Genomic DNA, 22,014 nt, shown 5'->3' on the forward strand with positions numbered 1-22,014 from the left:
TGACTCTGTCCAATCAAGGTCAGTTAGGGAAGGCTGAGTACATCATTATGTCATTGAGTAGACAAATCTTACATTGAGCATAATCTACATGATTCTTTTTATAACAACAAAATATGAAATCAAGTCAGTGAGCTTAGGAAGTGGAAATCTGACAGGAACTCCAGTGCAGGTAGATCACAGTGAAGCACAGATGGTGTTTCTCTGCATGAAAATCATATTTTCTTCTAGTCTTTTTCATAAGTGTACTTCTTGGTGGAGAGGAAAATAGAAAGCTTAGGACCCAGGAAAGTTTCCCTCCCTGAGAGACAATAAACCTAGGCCAGGAGTTAGCATCCAGCAAGCTGGATTCCTGATGTTCCAGTTACTATTGCTGCATAACAAATGATCCCAAGACTCACTGGCATTAACCTTTTTATTATACACATAGATTCTGAAGGTCAGGAATTTAGACAGGGTACAGCAGAGATAATTTGTGTCTGCTCCATGACGTTGAAGACACAGCTAGGAAGACTCAAATGGCTGAGGATGACTTGGTGCCTGCGGGCTGGAATCATCAGGAGTATCTTTACTCCTATGATGGAAGCCTGGGCTGGAATGGCTTGAAGACTTGGTCAGCTGGACCTGTCACCTGCATGTAGCCTCTCCAAGCAGCCTGGGCTTCCTCACAGCATGGAAGCTTCGGGACAGTTGGATTTCTGTGGGCTCCAAAAGCAAGTGTCCTAGGGACGAGGCAGAAGCTGCACTCCCTTTTACCACCTAGCCTTGAATGTCACATGGTCTCACTTCTGCCACTCTCTACTGATCAAAGTAGTTATAAGCCTGCCTAGATCCCAGAGGAAGGAGGCAAAGACCACCTTCGATGGAAGAATAGTCAAAAACATTACAGCCATCTTTTAAAACCACCACACTAGGATTGTCTCTAACACTGTCCTCATCACCATTCAACACAAAGCTGTCACCAACACCACTTGCCCAACTGCAAGTCTCCCAAGAAAGGGCAAGCAGTTCCTCCAGAAGGAGGACATTTGAGCCAGCCCTAAGAAAGTCACCCAAAGTGGGAAGAAGAGCCTAAGAAGGTGCCTGATACTGACTTTGCTGGATATCATTAATATCCTACTGAAATCGTCTGATCAACAAATACTTCCTAAGCACCTGCTTGGCTATGTTCTAACAGGGTACTCAGCAAGTAGGACAGCAACTCCAATGACCTTGTGTGCTTACAGCTCACAACCCACTTAGAAAAGGTGTGGGTGTTAAGACCTAGTATCACACAAGAGTTATAGCATGCAGGGCCACCAAGAACAGAAGCCTCTATACCATGAATTCCCCCATGCTTCCTAGAAACTCCTGAGTTTTCTCTGCTAATAATTTCACATACCACAGACCCTAATAATAAAAAAAGCTTCCTCAGGACAACTGTTCCCTCAGACTGGTCATACCAAGGATAAGAACCCAATCAATCTAATTTGGTTGAGTACTAGAGGATGAAAATAGGGCTGGCTCCTTTCACAGTATCAGTCTGTACCCCTGTCCCCAACCCTCACTCTACTTCTCTGTCACCAGTCCTGAGACCTAGCTGTACTCAAAAGATACTCAGAGGAACTAGAAAAACAAAAAGCAAAAACAAATAAACTAAATTGATAACCAAAAAGGTGATATAAAGCAGCCAAGAAATGTAGGGATGTGAGGGTGGCAGGAGAATGGGACAAAATCTTTTGTGGTCAAGGACCCAGACGGGCAGAGAGTGGAAAGGGTGAATGACAACTAAGAAGACAAAGAGCAGTGAGCAGGAGACACGAGTGACCCATCGCCCTCACCCCAAAACACCATGTGACCAAACGGGCAGTTGCCTCCTCACGACAGCACCCTGAGGGCTGGCCTACATCCCTGCGGGTAACACTGAGCTTTCTTAGGCCAGTGAACAGTTCCTCCCTTGGTCCAGGGGAGCACTTCTCTTTTTGGTGATGTCCTCTCCAAGGCCACGGCGATGCACAGAGGGCCTTCCTCTCCAGAGACCCCAGGCTCACACAGTCCACTTTAGGCATCTGAAGACACAGGAAGCCCAGTATGAGGAGAGAGCCTGGGAAGTTATGGGGTGTGGGAGGAAGAGGGTGTGAACCTGGGGGACGTTCCAAGCTAACCTGGTCTCCTGGTGGGTGCCGAGACAGCGCACGGTGCAGTACCGGGCACCACAGCTGACACAGGTGTATGGGGAGGGGAAGCCGCAGACAGCACAGAAGGGGCGCTGGGGTCGAGATGGGGGTCCCGCACATGCTGTCAGGTAGTTGGGGCCCTCAGCCACACTCAGGTTCTGCAAAGACAAGGGGGCAGGCTCCAGGACTCCTCTGCCCACGTAGCAAACACTCCTCCGGGGACAAGCAACTCTGCTGGCTTATCCCTTCCCTGTGGGGTTTTCTCTCATCAGCTCCTCTCTCACCTGTTCCTCCAGCAAGGCCTGGAAATTTTTTCGGAAGCGAAGTTTAAAATGATCACCTCGGGTTTTCTTCTTTTTCTTTCCTAGAGAAAAGAAATGAGTTACTTGGCATGTGCCAAGAAAGACACCATCTTTCCCTCCCCCATCATTCCCCATACCCTTGTGTCTATTCTCTGACCACATACTCATCTGAGCTCTAAGCTGCCATCTGTCTCCCACCCTTTTCCCTTCTCCAATCCCAGTTTTCCTTCTTCTCCACACTTCCTACTCTAAGGCTTTACACGAGAGCTGGAAGGGATCTCAGAGCTCATCAGCTCCATCTTCTTTATTCTACATACATGAGAGGAAACTAAGGCACAGAAAGGGGAGAGCAGCTGGCTCAAAGTCACAGGAAACAGTCCCTGGCAGAGCCAGAAGTTCCTGGGTCATCTGCCCTCAGCCTGATGTCCTTCCAAACCCTGACCAAGGCAGACTCTTTCCCCTTCCTTCAGCCTTGTCTCTCTGGCCCCACTCCCTGCCTCCTCTACCCGCCTCACCAGTGTCTGCATCATCATCAAATTGAGGCAGTCTCTTGCCAAGCTGGGGAAGTCCTGCGTGGGGGTCATCCTGGAAGTTGTCATTCTCCAAGGCCTCAAGCTGCCTGTTGATGCGGCGCTGTCGGGCCGCCCTGTCCAGCACCCGCCGCTGTCCAGGATCCTGGGAGCGAACTAGGTGGGGCAGGGCCAGAAGAGTTAAGAGGGGCACAGAGAAGAGAGAAGCTGGGGTGACCTCAGCTCTGGGCAGTGTATGGATGATGTCCATTGGGTGTGGAGCCACGGTTCTCTGATCTCATCCTAGTCACCAAGCCCTTGGCCCCTATATCTTCTACCAATACAGCATTTTCCTCCTTATCTGGCATTTTGCTTTCCACAGTTTCAGTGGCCTGTGGTCAACCATCACCTAAAAATATTAAATGGAAAATTCCAGACATAAAAAATTCATAAGATTTAAATTGTGCACTGTTCAGAGTAGAATGATGAAATCGCATGCCAGCCTGCTCCATCCTCCCAGGGACTTGAATCATCCCTTTGTCCAAGTATCAAGGCAGTGTACACTACCCGCCTGTTAACCATTTAGTAACCATCTCAGTTCTCAGATCTACTGTTGTGGTATCATAGTGCTTGTGTTCAAGTAACTCTGTTTTACTCAATAATGGCCCCGAAGTGCAAGAGCAGTGATGCTGGCAATTCAGGTATAACAAAAAGAAGCTGTAAAATATATGTATGTATAGAAAAAATAGTATGTATATGGTTCGGTGCTATGTGCGATTTCAGGCTCCACTGGGGGCCTTGGAACTTACCCCGTGCAGATTAGAGGGGTCTGCTATATATCAGCTCCTCTGGTTTGCTTCCTTCACAGCTAACTAAGACTGCTATTTTGGTCACTCATATCTGTTTTCCATCCCTTTGGCCCCAGCCTTTTCTCACAATCCCAGACCCAACCAATGAAATGCCTCCTGGAGACCTCTCACTGCTGGCAGAAGCACATAACCATGCTAATGGAAATCACTGTACACTCAGGGCTTCCAGGCTACATTGGGACCTTAACGCATCTTGCTTTCATGCTCAGCCATCTTATTTCCTACCTTAAAGGAAATTGGCCACTGACATGTGCAGATGCTCATCTTTCAGTCCACCTTCAATCGTAATTGCACAGGCGCCCACCCTCCCTCCATTCAAAGTGGATGCACCTCCCTGGCCCTCCCCTGCCCCCGCCACACACACACCAAGTTCCACTGCTAAACCCAACTCTTCACCTTCAAGCTGAATCCTCTCCTTTTTGCATCTTTAATATCTCTTCCTCAACTGGTACTTTCCCTTCGTGGAAAAACCTGCTAAATTCTCTTGTGTCCACCCAACTTCAGATATTCTTCTTTGACAGTGTGGTCCATGATGATGTTTCATTTCCTCACCTCCATCCATTCCTTGACCCTCAGCAAACTGGGTACCATTCGATGGGAACTACTCACACTCAGGACACTGGTACCCTACTAGGGCCAAGTCCAGTGTGCATTTTACTTGAGTTTTCTACCCTCTGAGAATGTGCTGACTATATCCCTTGGATTGCAAGAGTTCCTTCATCTGCTTCCTCGACATAACTCCAGGTTTTCCTTCCCTATCTCTAGCTATGCTTCTGCCTCCCACCTTGCCTTTTCTCTCTGCCTCTAAGAAAATAGCTGTCCCTGTTTTCTTTCTTGGTTTATAAACTCTTCCTGAGATTTCAAATTCAAACACAGCGCTCTCTTACCCACAAGCAAATAATTCCAAAAGTGATCCTCTCAATCCAGAACCTTCTCCTGAGCTCCAAAATTGACTATTCTACTGGCTGCAGGAAACTACCTGCTGACTCCATTGACACTGCAACTCAAAATTAAAAACCTTCCCACCCAAGTCTGCTTTTCCTCCTGGAGACTTTCTTTAACTGGCTGGAACCATTTACATAGACATCCAAACCAAAAATCTAGGAGTTATTTTAAACCTCTGTTACCATATCAGCTGTTCACCAGGTTATGGCAATTCTACACAAAATGTCTCTCTATTCATTAAAAAATACTTGTTGAGTGCCTATAACCATACTAATAACCTCAGTGCCAGTGGTTAACACTTACTGGGCATGAACTAGGAGCCAGGCACTATACAAAGCAATTTGTGTAAATAGACTCCTTTAACCCGTACAATAAATAACCCTATGAGACAGGTATTATTATCATCCTCAGATTACTGAAGTACACATAGCTAGTACATGGCTGGATCAGAATTCAAACTGCGAACTTCCCAGCATCAAAAAACCTGCTCTTGATCGCTTTTCCAAGAACCAGGTGGTACCCTAGGCTCTGGGAATACAACCAGGGCCTACCATATAGCAGGGAATACAAATGATCAAATAAACAAGCATGGTAGAGTATAGTATATGCTAGTAGTATAGGCAAGTACAGAGTACCACAAAGCACATCACAGAAACGCCTAGCCCAGCCTTAGGGAGTCAGAAAGATTTTCCAGAGGAAAATAAGTCCAGGTTGAGGTCTGACTGATGAATGGAAGTTAACTTGGTTGGGGGAGAGGGAAAGGTGTCTCAGGCCTTGGTACTAGTATGAGAGAAGGTCCGAATGGGAGACCGTGGTGCCTTCATTAAATTAAATGAAGTTCTGTACGGCTGCTATATAGAGTATCTTAGTGTGGGAGTGGGGGTGGGATATGAAGTCAGTCAGACCATTAAGAATCTTTAAGTATCTAAAGGAATTTAGATTTGGAGATTTTATGGTGAAGGTGATGGAAAATCCAGTGAGGGGTTTTAAGAAAGTGACATGACTGGATTTATATTACAAGTCAATCTGGAAGTGTTCCAACCCTCACCTCTTTTTATCTGGACTACTAAATAGCTTCCTAACTGGCTTTCCAGGTTCTAGACCTGTACTATCCAATAAAGTAGCCACTAGTTGCATGTGCTTATTTAAATTTAGACGTAGATAAATTAGAACAAAAAAATGTTATTTCATTTAAAATAAATGAAATAAAATTATAAATGTTCCTTGTTGCACTAGCCACATATCAAATGCCCAACAGCCACTTCTGGCTAATGGCTACCATACTGAACAGTGCTGATTAAGAACATTTCCATCATCCCACAGTTACACTGGACAGCGCTGCAATCCATCCTCTGCACTGAAGCCAGAACTGCTCTTCTAAAAGATAAATTTGTTTCGGTCACTCCCCTACCTTAAAAGCCCTTAATGGCTCTCCACTACCCTCAGAGTTCAAACTCCGGCAGTGTATTTAATATCGTTCAAGTATGCCTTTCTCCAGTCCTCCAGCCTCTTTTACTATTCCTCCCCAAGTCCGGAACTGTGAACTTGGCTTCCTAAACGACTTGCTTTTTCTTGATTTCCTGCCCTTGCACGTGCGGTTCCTGCTGCCAGAAATGAGTCCCCGCGCACCTGCACTAAGTGAAACCTAACTCGACTTTCAAGCCTCAATCCAAGCATTCTCCTCCCTTCCAAGTTTTCACGGTTCCCTCCTTCCCAGAAGCTGGGTTGGATGCCACTCCTTCCTGCGCCCAGGCGCTGTGCATCCTTCTGCCATAGTACGTGTCATTCTGAAACGCAATGGTAGGTCTGCATGTCTGTCCCCCTCCCAGAAAGCCAGTTTAGGAAGAGAAAGATCTTTTTTCCTTTCTCTATCCCCAGCGCCCGGCTTGGAGTAGACGTCAATAAAACGTGAACAGATGGTATGGGGGAGTCCCTCAACGCCAGGACCCGAGGGCTGAAAAGAGGATTCAGACAAATAAATGAGTGAGGAAATCCTAGGCCAGGTTCAGGTTTGAGAGGAGGAAGGGGGCCAACACCCGGGGGCTCACTTACCTGAAGTTTTCTTCTCCACCATTTCCACAACACAGCGGACGGAAGATCATATTGCGCACGCGTGCTAAACCACTTATTTTAATGAGGGCACCATCACTTCCGGCGGTGTGCGCTTCTACGCGTGCGCAGAATAATTCCAATGCCTTAACTCATTACGTGATGTTCCCTTGGAGACCAGAAAGCTTTCCGCCATATTTTATAGGGGCAAAAATACTTCCGGCCTCAGTGTAGTTGTATATTTTGTGGGATCTCTGAAATGGGTCATTTTACAGAGGTGGTCTTTTGAGAAATGTCGTTTTCCTTTGGTCTTTCTATAGATGCCATCATCACAAAGGCAGCCCCTGGAGCTTCTCCCCCGGGCAGTAGAGATAATGGTCTGGACTTCCAAAGAAAGTGGGCAGGCTTGAGTAGGCAATCCGAGAGGTCCCTGGTGACCCTCTGCCGAAACTTCAACTCCATCTACCTCAGGTTGTCAGTCTCCTCGACCTTTTCTCTCCCTAACCCCTGCTCGTCCACTTGTCCCTGCTCCGCGCGCCCCGAACGCCTAGCTCTCCAATCTTCCTCCCCGCTGCCCTGGCAGGGCTGTAGCAAAGACCCGCCTCCAAGTCCCGTCGGACCCGCAAGGGGTCACTTCCCCTCCCTCTCCCCGCGGGTTTCAGTTTCCTCATGTGTCAGGCGGGCAGTAGGCCGGCCTGGCTCTGACCAAAATTCTCAGCTCGCGATCGCCGGCCGGAGCCCCCGCCCCTCTCCCGCCTCCCGACCCGGCGTCCCCTCCGCGCAGCCCTCACGCCCCGGGACAATTCTCGCCTTGTCTGAGGCGCCGGCATCGAGTTTTCTGTAGCCTCCGGCTACGCACTTTTTCCAGGGCGGTGCCCCAGCCCTGCTTCTTCTCGCAGTGGGCCGTATAGCGGACCCCGTCCCCTTCCCAGAGCCTGCTCGGTATCTGTGATCCAGGCGCACAGCTGGAGCCGGGTGCGGGCCCGTGTGCTGTCTCCGCCCGCTTCCCGCCATGGCCTCCTGGGGCCTAAGACTCCAGCTCCAGCTCCTGCTCCTGCTCCTGCTGCTGCTGTTGCTGCTGCTTCTGCTGCCACCGCCTTCTGCGGCCTCCGCCTCTGACCGTCCCCGGGGCGGCAACCCTGTTAACCCAGGTAAGACCCCCGGGAGGGCCGAGTAGGCTCTGGGGTAACGTGCTGGTCGGGTCTTCGAGGGGGGGACCGCCGACCTCTTCCACGCCCAGCGCAGTCCTAGGGTACGAACTGCTCACTCCCCACCCTGAACTAAGGTATCCAGCCTTTTCGTGCGAATCGACGTGGAATTCCTGGGTGTCACTCCTACCCAGCTCTCATTGGAGTCGAAGTTTCCCCGGGGGAAGGGTTTAAGAGGGAGTGAGGAAAAAAACAAGTCACGGTAGCAGAGTTTGAGGGAGGGAAAGGGGGCCTGCGGTGAGTGGAGCTCGTGGGGCAGTGAGCTGGGTGAGTGGGTCCCCAGTGCCAATTCCCGACTGGTGACAGAGAAGCTGCTGGTGATCACCGTGGCTACAGCCCGGACGGAGGGATACCGGCGTTTCCTGCGATCGGCTGAGTACTTCAACTACACAGTGCGGGTGAGGAAAGGAATGCCCTCAAGGCTGCTATAGCTGAGTGGGCATTTCCAGAAGGAGTGGGCTGAGAGCTGGATGCCTGGGGCCCCACGGTGAGCCTGGCCACCTGAATTTCTTCCCTGGCATGGTGATCTCCCCGACAGACCCTGGGCCTAGGAGAAAAGTGGCGAGGGGGTGATGTGGCCCGAACAGTTGGTGGAGGACAGAAGGTCAGGTGGCTAAAGAAGGAAATGGAAAAATATGCAGACCAGGATGATATGGTCATCATGTTTGTGGACAGGTAAAAGGGAAAAATGGGAGGGGTGAACAGGAGGAGGAGGTGAGGATACTTAGATTCCTAGTTAGTGGCTATCTTATTCACCTTTACGTTCCTTGCCAGCTATGATGTGATTCTGGCTGGCAGCCCCTCAGAGCTGCTGAAGAAGTTCATGCAGAGTGGCAGCCGCCTGCTCTTTTCTGCAGAGGGCTTCTGCTGGCCTGAGTGGGGGCTGGCAGAGCAATACCCTGAGGTGGGCACGGGGAAGCGCTTCCTCAACTCTGGTGGTGAGTGGCAGAGAGCCGAAGGCAGAGGGACCAAGAGGTGTGGGGTGTGGAGTGTTCCAGGTGCCCCAGGGCCAGAGAGGGAGAGGGGACAGGTCTGTGGGACCCCTGCGGTCTTGAAATCAACATTTCCACTTCCCCCGCAGGATTCATTGGCTTTGCGCCCACCATCCACCAAATTGTCCACCAGTGGAAGTACAAGGATGATGATGATGATCAGCTGTTTTACACTCGACTGTACCTGGACCCCGGACTGAGAGTAGGGAGGGATGGGGGCGGGGCCACCTACAACTCCATTGGGGTGTCAGGCCTCAGGCTGAATAGGAGAGAAGGGGTAAAGGGGATTCGGGGGAAGATGTAAAGAGAAAAGAGTGAGAAATGATCTCTCACTCCCTCTTCAATTAACTTCCTCCTCTCATCCCATCCAGGAGAAACTCAGCCTTAATCTGGATCATAAATCTCGGATCTTTCAGAATCTTAATGGAGCTTTAGGTGAGAAGAAAGGCAACCAGAAAGAGCAATGACAGAGGCTGCTGGGGGTACTGAAGTAGAGAGGGGCTTCTAGTGAAACTGGGGTGATCTTCAACTCACCTTTGTGTTAACTTCATCAGACATCTAAATAGATGATGGATAAGGTTGCACTGTGCTAACAGTAGTAGTAAAAGCAGTGGCAGTCATACCTAACATCTATGGAACATACTGTGTGCCAAGGCTCTGGGCCAGGGGCTTTACTTCTGTAATTTCATTTAATGCAACAATCCTACAAAGTGGGGGCATCTATGGTTATCCTCCTGTTACAGATTAGAAAACTACCTCTCTGAGGGGCTGGTGACTTGCCCAGTTCACACGGGTAGTAAGTGGAGGACCTCTCCAGTGTGGCAGCAGAGAAGCTGGATTCCTCCATATTTAGAAGCACCTGCTGCTTGGCAGCTTTGAGAGGAGTGGAGTCTAAAGCCTGGCATTTCTTTCCCAGATGAGGTGGTTTTAAAGTTTGATCGGAATCGTGTGCGTATCCGGAATGTGGCCTATGACACGCTTCCTGTTGTGGTCCATGGGAATGGTCCCACTAAGGTACTCCAGCCCCTACCCCAATCTGTCCTAGCCTCAGGCCTGGCCCCAACCCCTGTCCCATACCTGGCTCCAGCTCCAACCCCTTACTCTTGTCCCAGACCTGACCCTACACTCCCTGACCCAGCCAGTCCTGATCCCAGCACTTGTCCCTGCCCCAGACCTAGCCAATCCCCTGGGTACCTCCAGCCCTTCTGAGCAGTCAGTCCTCTCCAACCCCAGCAGTAGAGGTGCTAGAAGAGGTTCTAAGTATCCACTGCTCCTCCTCTTGCCCTTTCCCTGTCTGTCTACCTGACCTCCCTCACTTCCGGCCCTAAACTCCTCTGCCTCAGCCTCTCCCCATGTCTCCCAACAGCTCCAGCTGAATTACCTGGGAAACTATGTCCCCAATGGCTGGACTCCTGAGGGAGGCTGTGGGTTCTGTGACCTGGACCGGAGGACACTCCCGGGGGGGAAGGTGAGGAGGAGTGCCAGGGTGGGGCAGGAGAGCACACTGAAGCAGGGGTTACAAGGAGAGCATGCTGGGCAGCAGTGTGGGGCAAAGCTCCTGAGGCCCCCTAAACCTGGCAGGGTTGTAGAAGACAGACCAGGTAGGGGTCTGGGCTTTCCTCAGAGCCCTGTCACGTATCTTCCAGCCTCCCCCCCGGGTGCTTCTGGCCGTGTTTGTGGAACAGCCTACCCCATTCCTGCCCCGCTTCCTTCAGCGGCTGATGCTTCTGGACTATCCCCCCGACAGAATCACCCTTTTTCTGCATAACAATGTGAGATGCCCTGGCAGCCTCCCACCGTGGGCCCTCCCAAGAGACCCTGCCCCTGCCCTGATCAGAACTCCTGCCTCCTCACCCAGACGGCTTCTTACACCCTGTTCACTTACCACCTTCCCTCTCCCGTTCCTCAGGCATCATCTTTTCTGCCCTCTCAGCACCCCTCATATTTCCCCCCATCCCCAGGAGGTGTACCATGAGCCCCACATTGCAGACTCGTGGCCCCAGCTCCAGAACCACTTCTCAGCTGTGAAGCTGGTGGGCCCAGAGGAGGCCCTGACCCCAGGAGAGGCCAGGGACATGGCCATGTGAGTGAGCCCTAAACTCCTCTGCCTCAGCCTCTCCTGGGTGGGAAGGACAGGTTGGGGTGAAGGGGCTAGGAGGTAGTGAGGCTGCCATCTACCATCACGCTTTTCCGGGGCCTCCAGCGTGCTGGCCTCAGCCATCACATGTGTTGGCTGCCCCTCTTACACAAACTGGAGAACCTGGGGGTCCCAAAGTGAGGGGGAATTCCACTCCCTCTGCAGTCCCCTCCTCCACCTACCCGCTGCAGCTTCAGCTGCTTTGTCTGTTGGTCTTTCACCTTCAGGGACAGTTGTCGTCAGGACCCTGACTGTGAATTCTACTTCAGCCTGGACGCTGATGCTGTCATCACCAACCCCAAGACCCTGCGCATTCTCATTGAAGAGAACAGGTCACTTGCCTGGCTCAGCCAGAGGGCCCCCAAGTAGCTCCCCAGGAACCTCCAGCTCCTTCCATGGGCATAGGGGTCACTTCTGTGCAGTCTTCATCTCCACTTGTTCACAGGAAGGTCATAGCACCCATGCTGTCCCGCCACGGGAAGCTGTGGTCCAACTTCTGGGGAGCCCTGAGCCCCGATGAGTACTATGCACGCTCTGAGGACTACGTGGAGCTGGTGCAGCGGAAGCGAGTGTGAGTCCTGCTGGGGCTGCAGCCACCGCTTTCTCCCACCCTCTTCCAAAGCCCCAGTCTCAGGGGTCTGGTGCATCTGTGGGGTAGTAGTTGACTGTGGAGCAGGACATGAGAGGGTTATGAGCAGCGGTGCTTAACATGGGAAGTGAGAGGGCCTCTTGGCTCAGAGAGTAGGGTGCCCTGAGGGAGGGGCTACCGGGATGAACTGGGCAGAATTGCCAGGGCCACCCACATAGCTGATCCTAGTGTGGGTACCTCCAGGGGCGTGTGGAATGTGCCTTACATTTCCCAGGCATATGTGATCCAGGGGGAGACCCTAAGGACAGAGCTGCCCCAGAGGGAGGTATTCTCAGGCAGCGATACTGACCCAGACATGGCCTTCTGTAAGACATGGCGGGACAAGGTGAGTAGGGCAGTTGGACCGATTGCTGGGAGGGGTGCTGGGAGGCAGCCACCTCTTATCTCCTCCTCACACTCTACCCCCACTCCAGGGCATTTTCCTCCACCTCAGCAATCAGCATGAATTTGGCCGCCTCCTGGCCACTTCCCGGTATGACACAGACCACCTGCATCCAGATCTCTGGCAGATCTTTGACAACCCCCTGGTGAGCGGGGGACCCCTCACTCAGAGAACACTAATGCACTGCACTATAGGAAGACAAACAAGGGCAAGCACACACCTGCAGGATGTGCTACTGCCCAGAGAGTGGGTGGTCCAGGGCCTGGGGCTTCCTGGGTGGGACCAGATAAAGTGAAGAGGACACACATCAAGGTGCACTTCCCTATTCCTCTCCAGGATTGGAAAGAGCAATACATTCATGAGAACTACAGCCTGGCACTTGAAAGAAAGGGACTTGTGGAACAGGTGAGCCCTGCTCAGGATCCCTGACCACCCTGATGGCCATTACTGCTTGGGTCCACTGCCTGGATAAGTGGTTTCCAAACTGACTTCCTCCAGGTGCTTTAGGGTTTTCTGCTTGGGCAAGATGAAGGCAAAGGCTGATAAGAGAGGCCTTCAGCACGCATCCCAAATTAGTCGGTGAGCCTCTTTTGTCTATTAGATATATTGGTGTTATAGGCAAAATGGCATTTTTATAAAGAAGTTCGAAAACATTGTCCCAGAACCTGGGGCTCCAGGATCCTCCTGCCATTTGTGCTATGTTCTCAGCCACTCTCTGTGGCCCAGGCCTTGCTGTGGCCCATCCCCACACTCAGATCCTCATTACCCCAGCTTCCCTCATCTCCTGGCTTCCATTTCTGCTCCTGGCTTTTTCTCACCTCCGTTGGTTGCCAGTCCCTTCCTGAGTGCCACCCACCCCTGTTGTTCTTCCCTGCCCTGTCCTTAGCCATGCCCAGATGTGTACTGGTTCCCTCTGCTGTCAGACCAAATGTGTGATGAGCTAGTGGAGGAAATGGAGCACTATGGCCAGTGGTCAGGAGGCCGACATGAAGTAAGAGGGACTGGGACAGGGGAGGAGGGAGGGCCTCCAGGAGAAGGATGGTGCTGGGTCTGACGGAAGGAAAATGGTACCAGGAGAGTGAGAACAGAGAGGAGTCCCCAAGGAGGATGGGGCTCACAAGGGGCACAACTACATTCATTTATTCACTCATTCATTTAAGAAATCCTTACTGAGCAGGTCTTAGATGCCAGCCATTGACCTAGGTGATACAGGTGCATTGATGGATTGTGTAGGCTAAACTCTGCCCTCTCACTTGTGGCTGGCAGTAACAGCAGCAACCTGAGTGCTATGAGAGCCACAGGAGTGGCTGTTGGCCCAGACATAGAGGGACCAAAGAGCTTTACAAAAGAGATGACATGTCAGCTGAGACTTAAAGAGCCAATAAGAGTCAAGCTAAGAAGTGGGAGAGACTGTTCTAGATGAGGGAACACAGGCTTTGAGGCCTGGGAGCAAGAGGAGGAAAGAGGCTGGTGTTGCCCTGTCAGGGTCTCAGTGCCCACTGCCTACAGGACTCAAGGCTGGCGGGAGGCTATGAGAACGTGCCCACCGTGGACATCCACATGAAGCAGGTTGGCTATGAGGACCATTGGCTGCAGCTGCTGAGGACATATGTGGGACCCATGACCGAGAGTCTGTTCCCAGGCTATCACACCAAGGTGGGCCACTGCTCTTGCCACCCCTGCCCCCTCCATCATCTTACACCCCAGTCCCAACTGGAAGTCTCCACACAGTGCCCTTTTAATCTCTGTAACATTTGGGGCCCTATGGAAAGAGATACTACAGGAGGGCAGCCCTGGGGGGGTGCCTGCTTGACCCCTGCAGCCACTCCCCCTCACCGGACAGGGGCTGTCACCTCCTTAGAAGGCCCCCTGCACCTGAGGGCCATCCCTTCAGCCTCTTTCATTATGTCCGCATAGACCCGGGCAGTGATGAACTTTGTGGTCCGCTACCGGCCTGATGAACAGCCTTCTCTGCGGCCACATCATGACTCATCTACCTTCACTCTCAATGTTGCCCTCAACCACAAGGGCCTGGATTATGAGGTGAGCCCCTAGTGCCCTCCCACTTCAGTGTGCTGCCACACTTTCCCTGGAACCCTGCATCCCTTCCCCCCTTACAGCCCTGCATAAAGCCCTCAGTCGGCCTCCCTGCCCCTGGCCTGCCCTCTGCACATTTCCCAGTTACTTTGCTGGTATACTTTACCCAATTGCTTCCAGGCTGGCTGCCTCCCCCTTCCTCCTATGTCTCCCTATCTACCAACACCCCAGGCAGACAGGGTGTTATCCCTCTGGTCTGCCTCTCACACCCTTGTATCTGCCTGTCCCCAAACCCCATGTCTGCTCACTCTCTCCTTCTGTCCCCTTCTTTACTTCCCAGGGAGGTGGCTGCCGCTTCCTACGCTATGACTGCGTGGTCTCAGCCCCGCGGAAGGGCTGGGGGCTCCTGCACCCTGGCCGTCTCACCCACTACCACGAAGGGCTACCCACCACCAGGGGTACTCGCTACATTATGGTGTCCTTCGTCGACCCCTGACACTCAACCACTCTGTCAAACCTCTCCTGCCATTGTGCCTTCTTGTGTCCCCCTCCTTGGAGGGGGTGTGTCTGGCTCCTCGCTTCCTAAGTGTAGTTTGGTGTGTCTGGGACTGAATGTGTCACCTCCTCCCTCCCCCATATACACACAGCTCTCTCAGGAAGCTCCCGGAGCCCCCTTGTTCCTCCCCTCAGCTCCCACGGGTTTGCAGGGAGGGGCTTCTGTAGGGTTCCCTGTGTGATAACTTATTGTTTCTCAGCCTCCCTCCCAGTAAAGGAGGATTTGTAACTCTTGAGTCCATTTATTGTCTTTCATCTACTTAATGACCCCGTACCTCTCCTGCCACCCAGAGCAGAGGGAGAACTGGAGTTACTCCAAAGAAAAAGAACAGAGAAGAAAAGGCAGAAGCAAAATGTTAGAACAGTATGGAAACCTGGAAGTTTCCCTGGATCCTATTTCTCGATGCTCTTTATTGCCAGAGCTGGGGAAGTGCTTGAGAAGGGCCAAACCAAATGGACTTTACTATCAGGTTCCGATGAAAGCCAGCCCCCACACTCTTCTCCCTGATTCATCACTTCATAGCATCTTCTCCTTTACATTAAGGTGGCAAAGCCCTGAGCTGGGCTTCAGAGACTGTGGTCAGGGAAGGAAGGCTTCCTGGAGGCATGTGTCCTATGAGGGAAGGCAGCTGAGGCCTTACTGTGGCTTCTGGGACCTAAGCTTTTAGTTGGTTGGTATCAGGAAAGGGGACGCCCTAGTGAGTCATTCTAAGAAAGCTTCCTGGAAGAAGAATGTGAAGCAAGATTGGAAAAGAGGAAAGAGACCTGCTGAGAGCAGGTCTTGCTTCCAACATCTCAGGGCCCATCAACCCTTGCTGAGATCCCTTGAGGAGCCCCGAGGATAGCCCCTCCAGTTTGAGCTCTCCCAGCCTTGCACCAGCCCGCCTTCCTGAATTTATCTTCCAACTGTTCCCTTATGAAAGCCTTTTAAAATCCAAACAGACCTGTTAATCTGTTCCAGGACATTTTCTGCCTCCAACACCTCATTCACCATCCACACCTTATTCCTGTCTCCTGCTCAGACTCCTAGGAAAACTTCATGCATGAAATCTTCCTCCGTGGGGAATAGGGTAGATCACCTATGTGGACTGAGCAACACTCTGGCCAGACTCTTAAGTCCATCTCACCCTGGTCTCCACTGCCCTCATCACATGCCCTATGGATGGAACTGGGCTGAGCAGGGACAGAAGAAAATATCTCCTTGTAAAGTCCCTGCGTGAGGAAGCCTGCATGCAAGTGGGACATGAAGGGTGTACCAGCCTGAGCAGTAGGTCTTGGGCATGGAAGCTTGGTTATCCTGTCTTCCACAGTGGGTCCATTCATTTACAAAGCATCTCCCGTCTGTTATTTATGAAACATCTCCCATTTGCCAGGCACCCATCACTAGGGCTGCAGTGATAAGCACATTACCTGACTTCTTGTTGCTTACAGCTTAGTGGAGACCTTAATCAGAAAACTACTGTAATCTCTAAGAAATAGATTTTTGTTTTTTAAGCTAAAAAGAAAATTTACCATGATAGAGAGAAAGTATTTTATGCTGGAAAACTATGTGACAAAGGCACCCAATGGGATGTCTGTCAGACTTTCCTAAAGAGGTGGCATTCTCTGACCTGGCTGGAGAAGGTGCCAGCTCCCACAAGCCTCTGATCACTGTTGGGAGGGCCATGGTGACAGTAAGGACTGGCCCTAACCCACTTGGAAGATATGCCCACAGCACACTGGGCCTTCTCTTGAGGGGCTCACCAATCCCTAGCTTTCCCCACAAAGCCCTTCCCTCTAGAACAGCTCCCCAAGAGTCCTAGGCTGCTCCAGGCCTGGTGACTGAGGTGTATTCAAACTGTTCTCACTCATGTCTGGGACCCCTGCCATTCATGGTACACACCACTCTGGCAAACCCCCACTTTCCCAGACCTCTGCCAGTGGGTTTTTCACACAGGCTGGAGGTTCTGACCTCCACAAAGGCCAAATATTTTACTCACCTCCAAGCTGTCTGGCCACACCTCTGCTCACTTCTATGAGCTCAGTTAGTTGTTCTTTCTTGCTGGGGCTCATCAAAGTCTAATGTGCAAGTCAGCAAAGGGGCCAGAAACTGGATGGAACCAGAGCCAAGGGTCAGGGCCAGTGGGTTGGCCCAAAAAGGGGTGTGCTTAAGAGCCTATGGTGGCCCCCTATGTGACTTCCCTCTACAGAATGCCAACCTCTTCCAGCCACCTCTGCCAATGTCTCCAAGTGTTTGTTATCCTGCAATGGGTCTTCTTGGGGCTGGGTGAGTCCCTGAAGCCCTGGACCTGACCCCACCCATGCACCTAGAGTTCTGCTTCTCCATTACCACAAGGAAGGGAGGTGGGGCAGGGATCTCCAGGGTCCATGAAGGAAAAGTAATTAGGTGGGACAGGGAAGAGGGGGACAATGAGGAGATCCCTGGGTCCTGAGATACCCCTTCTTCATCTTCCATTCTTCAGCCCAGGTGTGCCTGGCCATGATGCTCCTTGCATTTCTAGGCCAAGCCTGGATCCTAGCAGTCCTCTACCTGGTCTGGCTCTATGGAGATAAGGGCACACCACAGGCAGGAGGCTGCCAATCTACCGGGATCTGCAACTGGTTCATCTGGAGACATTTCTTAGACTACTTCATCTTGGGGAGCATCCCCAGGAACAGTGTGCTGAATTGGGCACATGGCTTCAGAATAGACTCTTCCAAGGATCCTCCCCAAATGTCTAAACTCACTGCCAGGGTTGAGTGTGTACCCTCTGTCCCTCAGCTGGTTAAAACCACAGAGTTGGATCCTTCCCACAACTACCTCTTTGGCTTCCACCCTCATGGCATCCTGGTTGCTGGAGCCTTTGGCAACTTCTGCACAGAGGCCACTGGCTTCTCCAGCCTCTTCCCTGGCCTCCGACCCCACTTGCTCATGCTGCCCTGTCGGTTTCACTTCCCTCTCTTCTGGGACTACATCATGTGTAGTGGTGAGGAAGGGGGAGCCCCGCCACAAGACCTCCAGTTTTTGCTGTCACCTCTCACTCCCATCTGAGGGTTTCTGGTCCCAGCTCTATCTAACTGATGCCCTCCTCCCTCTCTATTCTCAAGACCCAGGCCCCAGGTCCCCCAGCTCCTGCCTTGCCCTCCCTCCCACGGTTGGTGTCCTCTAACAAGGCCAGCACCACCTATCTATTGTTCCTGGCTTGGGGCGGCTAGGTGGCAGTCCTCATTGTGGGAGGGCCCCTGGAGGCTCTGGAGGCAAATCCTGGAGCCCTGAGCTTGCAGATCCAGAATCAGAACGGATTTATCAAGCTGGCACTGAAACACAGGTGAAAAGCGGCTAGTGGCCAGAGGGGAACTCCTAGGCTGCCCTGTGCCCCTGGAGGTCAGAATCAGGCACACCTCTGCTCCCATAGGGCCTCCCTGATGCCCTGTCTTCTCTTTTGGGGAGAACAAGCTCTTCCAATAGTTCCTGAATCCACTGGGCTCCTGAGTGTGGAGGGCACAGGAAGCCCTGCAGCTTCTGCTGAGTTTGGCCGGATGCTATTCCAAGGCCGCCTGGGCCTCCTCTTGACCTTCCCATGCCCATCTACACCATCAGTGAGCTTTAGCTTGCCCTCCACCCACACCTCCGGAGCTCAGGCCCTCTCAGGCTCCCCAGGCCAGGTGGTGATGGTTGCTGGTTGGGGCCGGAAATCCTGGCTGCCTGCAGTGCACCTCTGGCTGGCCTTTGACAACCTTCAGGGCTCTGACCTCTGCCCCCAATAATCACAGTGAGCTGTCCCCACAGGGAGTCTAGTTGGGTGTGTGGGGGGGTATCCCAGTGACCATCCTCTTGCCTCCTGTTCTGCCCACAGTGGGGGCCCCAATCCGGGTGCAGCTGGGCACTGGTGGAGGCACTGCAACCCCCTCTACATGGAAAGGCTAACGGGACTGTTCCAAGAAGGCACGCTTGCGCCTCTGAGCCCCTCCCCAGCCCCCAGGTGACTGAAGTTGGGGGAGTGGAATTAAAGGCAGAAACAGACCTGAGGTGTTTGTCTGTTTGTGTGGGGAGGTCCACTTGCCCCACAGCACCACCCCCTTCCCATCCCGCCTCTGGCCTTGACACTCCAGGAGACCTGCAAACAGATTCCCGGCACGCATCAGGGGCCTACTGGGTCTTACTTGAGATCGGACAGTGTCATTTGGGCTTCTGGACCCCGCCAAGAGGCTGGGGCTCAGAGAGCGGGCTCTCCAACCTCTGTTCATCCGTTTCTACACCTCCTTCGCACACGCCCTCCGCCCCTACCACATGGGTCCCATGACCAGTTCAGACCCACTGACTCAGGAAGTTCAAAGAGCAGTCTGAAAACAGCCTGGAGAAGTCAGGATCTGGAGATTTCCCCGTTCACACCCCTCAGCTCCATGCAATTCCAATCCTGGGAGGTCCCAAAGGCTTGGTCCCTTGGGCTAGGAAGCCTTCTGGACAGCTACCGAAAACTTCTTCATTTGTCGTCTAGGTTCTGGAACTCTGCTGGCGTAGGGATACTGCTGGGATAGGAATCTCCATGTTCCTGTTGCTCTCCTGTGCCATGAAAACCCTGCAGAAGCAGTGGCTAGAAGCCTTGGGCACTTACCAATATATACTCACTTTCCTCTTCACGGATGGACGAAGTGGGAGAGGCATGGGTGCCTGGGGTCTGAAAGGGGAGGAGACATTTTGGAAAGAAAGGCTGCAGCTCCACTTGCCAGGATGCCAAAGTGCAAAGGGAAGGGGAAAGGGCCAGATGTGGAGCTGGGAGCTGGCGGGAGGATACAATCCTCAGGCGGAGGAGAGGAACCATGGATGGAATGACTGGAGTTTCAAAAGCTAATTCATTTTTCTTTCTCAACTTTCACCCGGGCTCTTTCTTATCCCTTCTTGTCTTATCCCTCCTCTTCATGCCTCTTTGGTCATTCTGTTCTCTACCTGGTGTGGCCCTTCCTGGACTGGGATACAGCCAACCGAGGTGAATAGTGGACAGGGGCCCAGGTAGTGAGAGATGGCAGCTGGGTGCCTCCAGGGATTCCACCCATATATCTCTGCCCTGAGATGGAAGGTAGTGTGAGTGGATTAGGAATTGGACCATTTAGGAACACCTAAGGGATTATCATCCTATCAAGGTAGCAGGTTACCCGAAGATTCTCAGCCCCTTCCCACTCCCCCACCTCCCTTACCTATTCACCCCTTCTTGTGTTGGAGCCTGAGCTCTGGCAGCCTAAGCTCAGGTAGTGGGGCAGGTGTTCAAGAGTAGGCCCCCTGTACCTTTGACCCCATCCTAGGACTTGAATTCTGAAGTCTATTGGGGTGGAGGGCAACACATTTTCAGCTGGTGTCCTGCCTTCTGTGCCTTTTCCCCTCATCCTGCCCATCACTCCAAAACTGGTGAAAACAGTAGAGCTGTCCCCAGACAGGAACTATATGTTTGATTTTCACACATATGAAATCATGTGCATTGGAACCTTCTGTAATTTTTCCACCGAGAACAGTGGCTTCTCTCAGCAGTTCCTTGGTCTTCAGCCCACTCCAGTCAGCCAAACTCTACCACATCCCAATCTATCGAGACTACATCATGTCCTGTGGTGAGTTTCTAGCTGAGTGGGAGAAGGTGCCCTCTGGCCAAGGTGACTCCCAGCTCGGAGACCTGGCCCTAATACTGGCCAGGCTCCCAGTGGACATCAGTGAATAGCTTTGGAGCAAGTGTTCTCTAGTGTCCTTGCTGGGACAAGCACCATAGGGCACACAGACATAGACATGGTGCGTAGGGGGGTTTAGAAGGAATGGGATGTGGGGCTCACCCTTCAGGTACTAAAGGGTGGAGTGTGAGGCTAGGGAGCTGAGGAGGGGGTGCTGACTGCTCCTCACCTCCTCATACTTGCAGGAGTATGTTCCATTAACCACCAGGGCTTGGACTTTATTCTGTCACAGCCCCGGCTGGGGCAGATTGTGGTCATTGTGGTTGGGGGTGCCCGTGAGTCCCTGTATGCAATCCCAGGGGAACATAATCTCATTCTCCAGAAGCACAAAGGCTTTGTATACCTGGCACTAAGGTATGGGTGAGTGAGGTGCAGGTGCCCACTCCAGGGATGCTCTTAATGGTCAAACTTCACAATGTGCCGGAGCGTGTACACTCTCCATCTCTACATATCCAAGTTCCTATAGGTGGGACTGTGTATTCCCAGAGCCCACTGTGCCCTAAACCTAGAGAGCACTGCTTACTCTGTGCCAAGCACTGTGATAACTTTTCAGGTTTCCTCCCACTCCAAGAGAAGCAAGTTCATAATGCAAATAGCAGGACCCTTTGGTTCAGAAGTGTGGAGTTCAAATTCCTCTCTGACACTGTCTCAAAGGCAAGACCTTGGACATGTTTCTTAACCTGTGAAGTAGTTAATACTTTCCTTGCAATGATATAGTTGTAAAGACTGAGTGAGGAAATGTATATATAAATGCCTAGTACATAGTCATTTCTCAGTAAGTACCCTTTCTTCCAGATCTTTCTTTATAGCCATCACTGTTTGCTTTAAAGGCCTTGAGAAGTAGAATCATGAGGTGTGGGGAGGGATTTTCTGCTCTCTGGGTCTTCTATTTTGGGGTACTTCAAGAGCCACTGGTCTGACCACACTCTTCTCTATTGCTTCCCCCTCCTAGGGCCTCCATTGAGCCTGTATACTCCTTTGAGGAGAATGATATCTTCAGACTTAAGGTTTTTGTCAAAGGATCCTGGCAGCATCTGTACCAAACCACCTGCAAGAAACTCACAGACTTTGCTCCTTGCGTCTTCTGGGGTCACGGTCTATTCTTGGCTAACTTCTGGGGCCTGCTGCCCTTCCCTGTTCCCATCACCACTGTAGGTGAGTTCTCATCTCCTGGGAAGAAAGCTACCACCAGCTATGTAGCAGAGGCCTCTCACCTCACTTGTCACCCCTCTCCCTACAGTGGGCTGCTCCAGCCTGGTGCCTCAGTGTCTCCACATGTGGTAGTGTAGACCACTACCACATGCTCTACATGAAGGCTCTGGAGCAGCTGTTTGAGGAGCACATGGAAAGCTGTTGTGTCCCTGCTTCCGCTCACCTCACCTTCATGCAGCCCTGGCCTTGCCCCTGCTCCCCAGCCCTGGAGCCCCTTATCCCAGTGCACTGACACTCCTACCTACTTTTGTGTTCTAGTCTTCCAATAAAATCTAGTTCTCTCCTACTTTCCCACTTTGTGGAATTGGATGCCTGCAACAC

The 22,014-nt window shown here is 52.0% G+C and overlaps 4 protein-coding genes across 6 annotated transcripts; 3 read left to right on the forward strand and 1 right to left on the reverse strand.

Moving 5' to 3' along the window:
* Nucleotides 1-394: 394 nt before the first annotated feature.
* ZNHIT1 (zinc finger HIT-type containing 1) lies at nucleotides 395-6,962 on the reverse strand. 2 transcript variants are annotated; one of them, XM_016146501.2, is made up of 5 exons: nucleotides 6,831-6,962; nucleotides 2,971-3,141; nucleotides 2,438-2,517; nucleotides 2,142-2,311; nucleotides 395-2,045 (listed from the first exon to the last, which is right to left on the reverse strand). In XM_016146501.2, exons 1-5 carry the CDS (start codon nucleotides 6,850-6,852, stop codon nucleotides 2,024-2,026), a joined length of 465 nt encoding a protein of 154 aa, XP_016001987.1. In that variant the 5' UTR covers nucleotides 6,853-6,962; the 3' UTR covers nucleotides 395-2,023. The 2 variants fall into 2 exon arrangements, with proteins under 2 accessions (XP_016001987.1, XP_016001986.1); XM_016146500.2 differs by having other exon boundaries at nucleotides 2,971-3,373; nucleotides 6,831-6,923.
* A 530-nt stretch (nucleotides 6,963-7,492) lies between these two features.
* Nucleotides 7,493-15,016, forward strand: PLOD3 (procollagen-lysine,2-oxoglutarate 5-dioxygenase 3). 2 transcript variants are annotated; one of them, XM_016146495.2, is made up of 19 exons: nucleotides 7,497-7,978; nucleotides 8,342-8,433; nucleotides 8,574-8,710; nucleotides 8,810-8,973; nucleotides 9,117-9,229; nucleotides 9,399-9,462; nucleotides 9,944-10,041; nucleotides 10,394-10,495; nucleotides 10,674-10,799; nucleotides 10,989-11,110; nucleotides 11,392-11,496; nucleotides 11,610-11,735; nucleotides 11,997-12,138; nucleotides 12,227-12,340; nucleotides 12,532-12,600; nucleotides 13,082-13,186; nucleotides 13,705-13,851; nucleotides 14,113-14,238; nucleotides 14,573-15,016. In XM_016146495.2, exons 1-19 carry the CDS (start codon nucleotides 7,840-7,842, stop codon nucleotides 14,726-14,728), a joined length of 2,247 nt encoding a protein of 748 aa, XP_016001981.2. In that variant the 5' UTR covers nucleotides 7,497-7,839; the 3' UTR covers nucleotides 14,729-15,016. The 2 variants fall into 2 exon arrangements, with proteins under 2 accessions (XP_016001980.2, XP_016001981.2); XM_016146494.2 differs by having other exon boundaries at nucleotides 7,493-7,978; nucleotides 10,674-11,110.
* Nucleotides 15,017-15,135: 119 nt separating this feature from the next.
* On the forward strand, nucleotides 15,136-18,782 carry LOC107511778 (2-acylglycerol O-acyltransferase 1-like). Its single transcript, XM_036225606.1, has 2 exons — nucleotides 15,136-17,053; nucleotides 17,289-18,782. Exons 1-2 carry the CDS (start codon nucleotides 16,945-16,947, stop codon nucleotides 17,816-17,818), a joined length of 639 nt encoding a protein of 212 aa, XP_036081499.1. The 5' UTR covers nucleotides 15,136-16,944; the 3' UTR covers nucleotides 17,819-18,782.
* A 555-nt stretch (nucleotides 18,783-19,337) lies between these two features.
* On the forward strand, nucleotides 19,338-21,979 carry LOC107511755 (2-acylglycerol O-acyltransferase 3). Its single transcript, XM_016146474.2, is given in 10 exon segments — nucleotides 19,338-19,407; nucleotides 19,646-19,703; nucleotides 19,705-19,754; nucleotides 19,838-19,904; nucleotides 20,164-20,319; nucleotides 20,321-20,367; nucleotides 20,667-20,841; nucleotides 21,434-21,636; nucleotides 21,722-21,752; nucleotides 21,754-21,979. Coding segments are annotated over 10 exon segments (1,029 nt in total). The 3' UTR covers nucleotides 21,926-21,979.
* Nucleotides 21,980-22,014: the final 35 nt, after the last annotated feature.

Source organism: Rousettus aegyptiacus, unplaced genomic scaffold (genome assembly GCF_014176215.1).
Source record: "Rousettus aegyptiacus isolate mRouAeg1 unplaced genomic scaffold, mRouAeg1.p scaffold_m13_p_8, whole genome shotgun sequence".
NCBI lineage: Eukaryota > Metazoa > Chordata > Mammalia > Chiroptera > Pteropodidae > Rousettus > Rousettus aegyptiacus.

What these genes read in the sequence shown, in the direction of transcription:
- LOC107511778 (XM_036225606.1), top strand. Translation starts at nt 16,945, where the DNA reads ATGGTGGCCCCCTATGTGACTTCCCTCTACAGAATGCCAACCTCTTCC. An exon ending in ATGGGTCTTCTTGGGGCTGG is followed by an intron (nt 17,054 to 17,288) that starts GTGAGTCCCTGA and finishes TTGCATTTCTAG; the next exon opens with GCCAAGCCTGGATCCTAGCA.
- PLOD3 (XM_016146494.2), top strand. Translation starts at nt 7,840, where the DNA reads ATGGCCTCCTGGGGCCTAAGACTCCAGCTCCAGCTCCTGCTCCTGCTC. An exon ending in CGGCAACCCTGTTAACCCAG is followed by an intron (nt 7,979 to 8,341) that starts GTAAGACCCCCG and finishes GACTGGTGACAG; the next exon opens with AGAAGCTGCTGGTGATCACC. An exon ending in GGTCAGGAGGCCGACATGAA is followed by an intron (nt 13,187 to 13,704) that starts GTAAGAGGGACT and finishes CACTGCCTACAG; the next exon opens with GACTCAAGGCTGGCGGGAGG.
- ZNHIT1 (XM_016146500.2), bottom strand. Translation starts at nt 3,235, where the DNA reads ATGGACATCATCCATACACTGCCCAGAGCTGAGGTCACCCCAGCTTCT. An exon ending in AGGCCTTGCTGGAGGAACAG is followed by an intron (nt 2,312 to 2,437) that starts GTGAGAGAGGAG and finishes TTGTCTTTGCAG; the next exon opens with AACCTGAGTGTGGCTGAGGG. An exon ending in GGCACCCACCAGGAGACCAG is followed by an intron (nt 2,046 to 2,141) that starts GTTAGCTTGGAA and finishes CTGTGTCTTCAG; the next exon opens with ATGCCTAAAGTGGACTGTGT.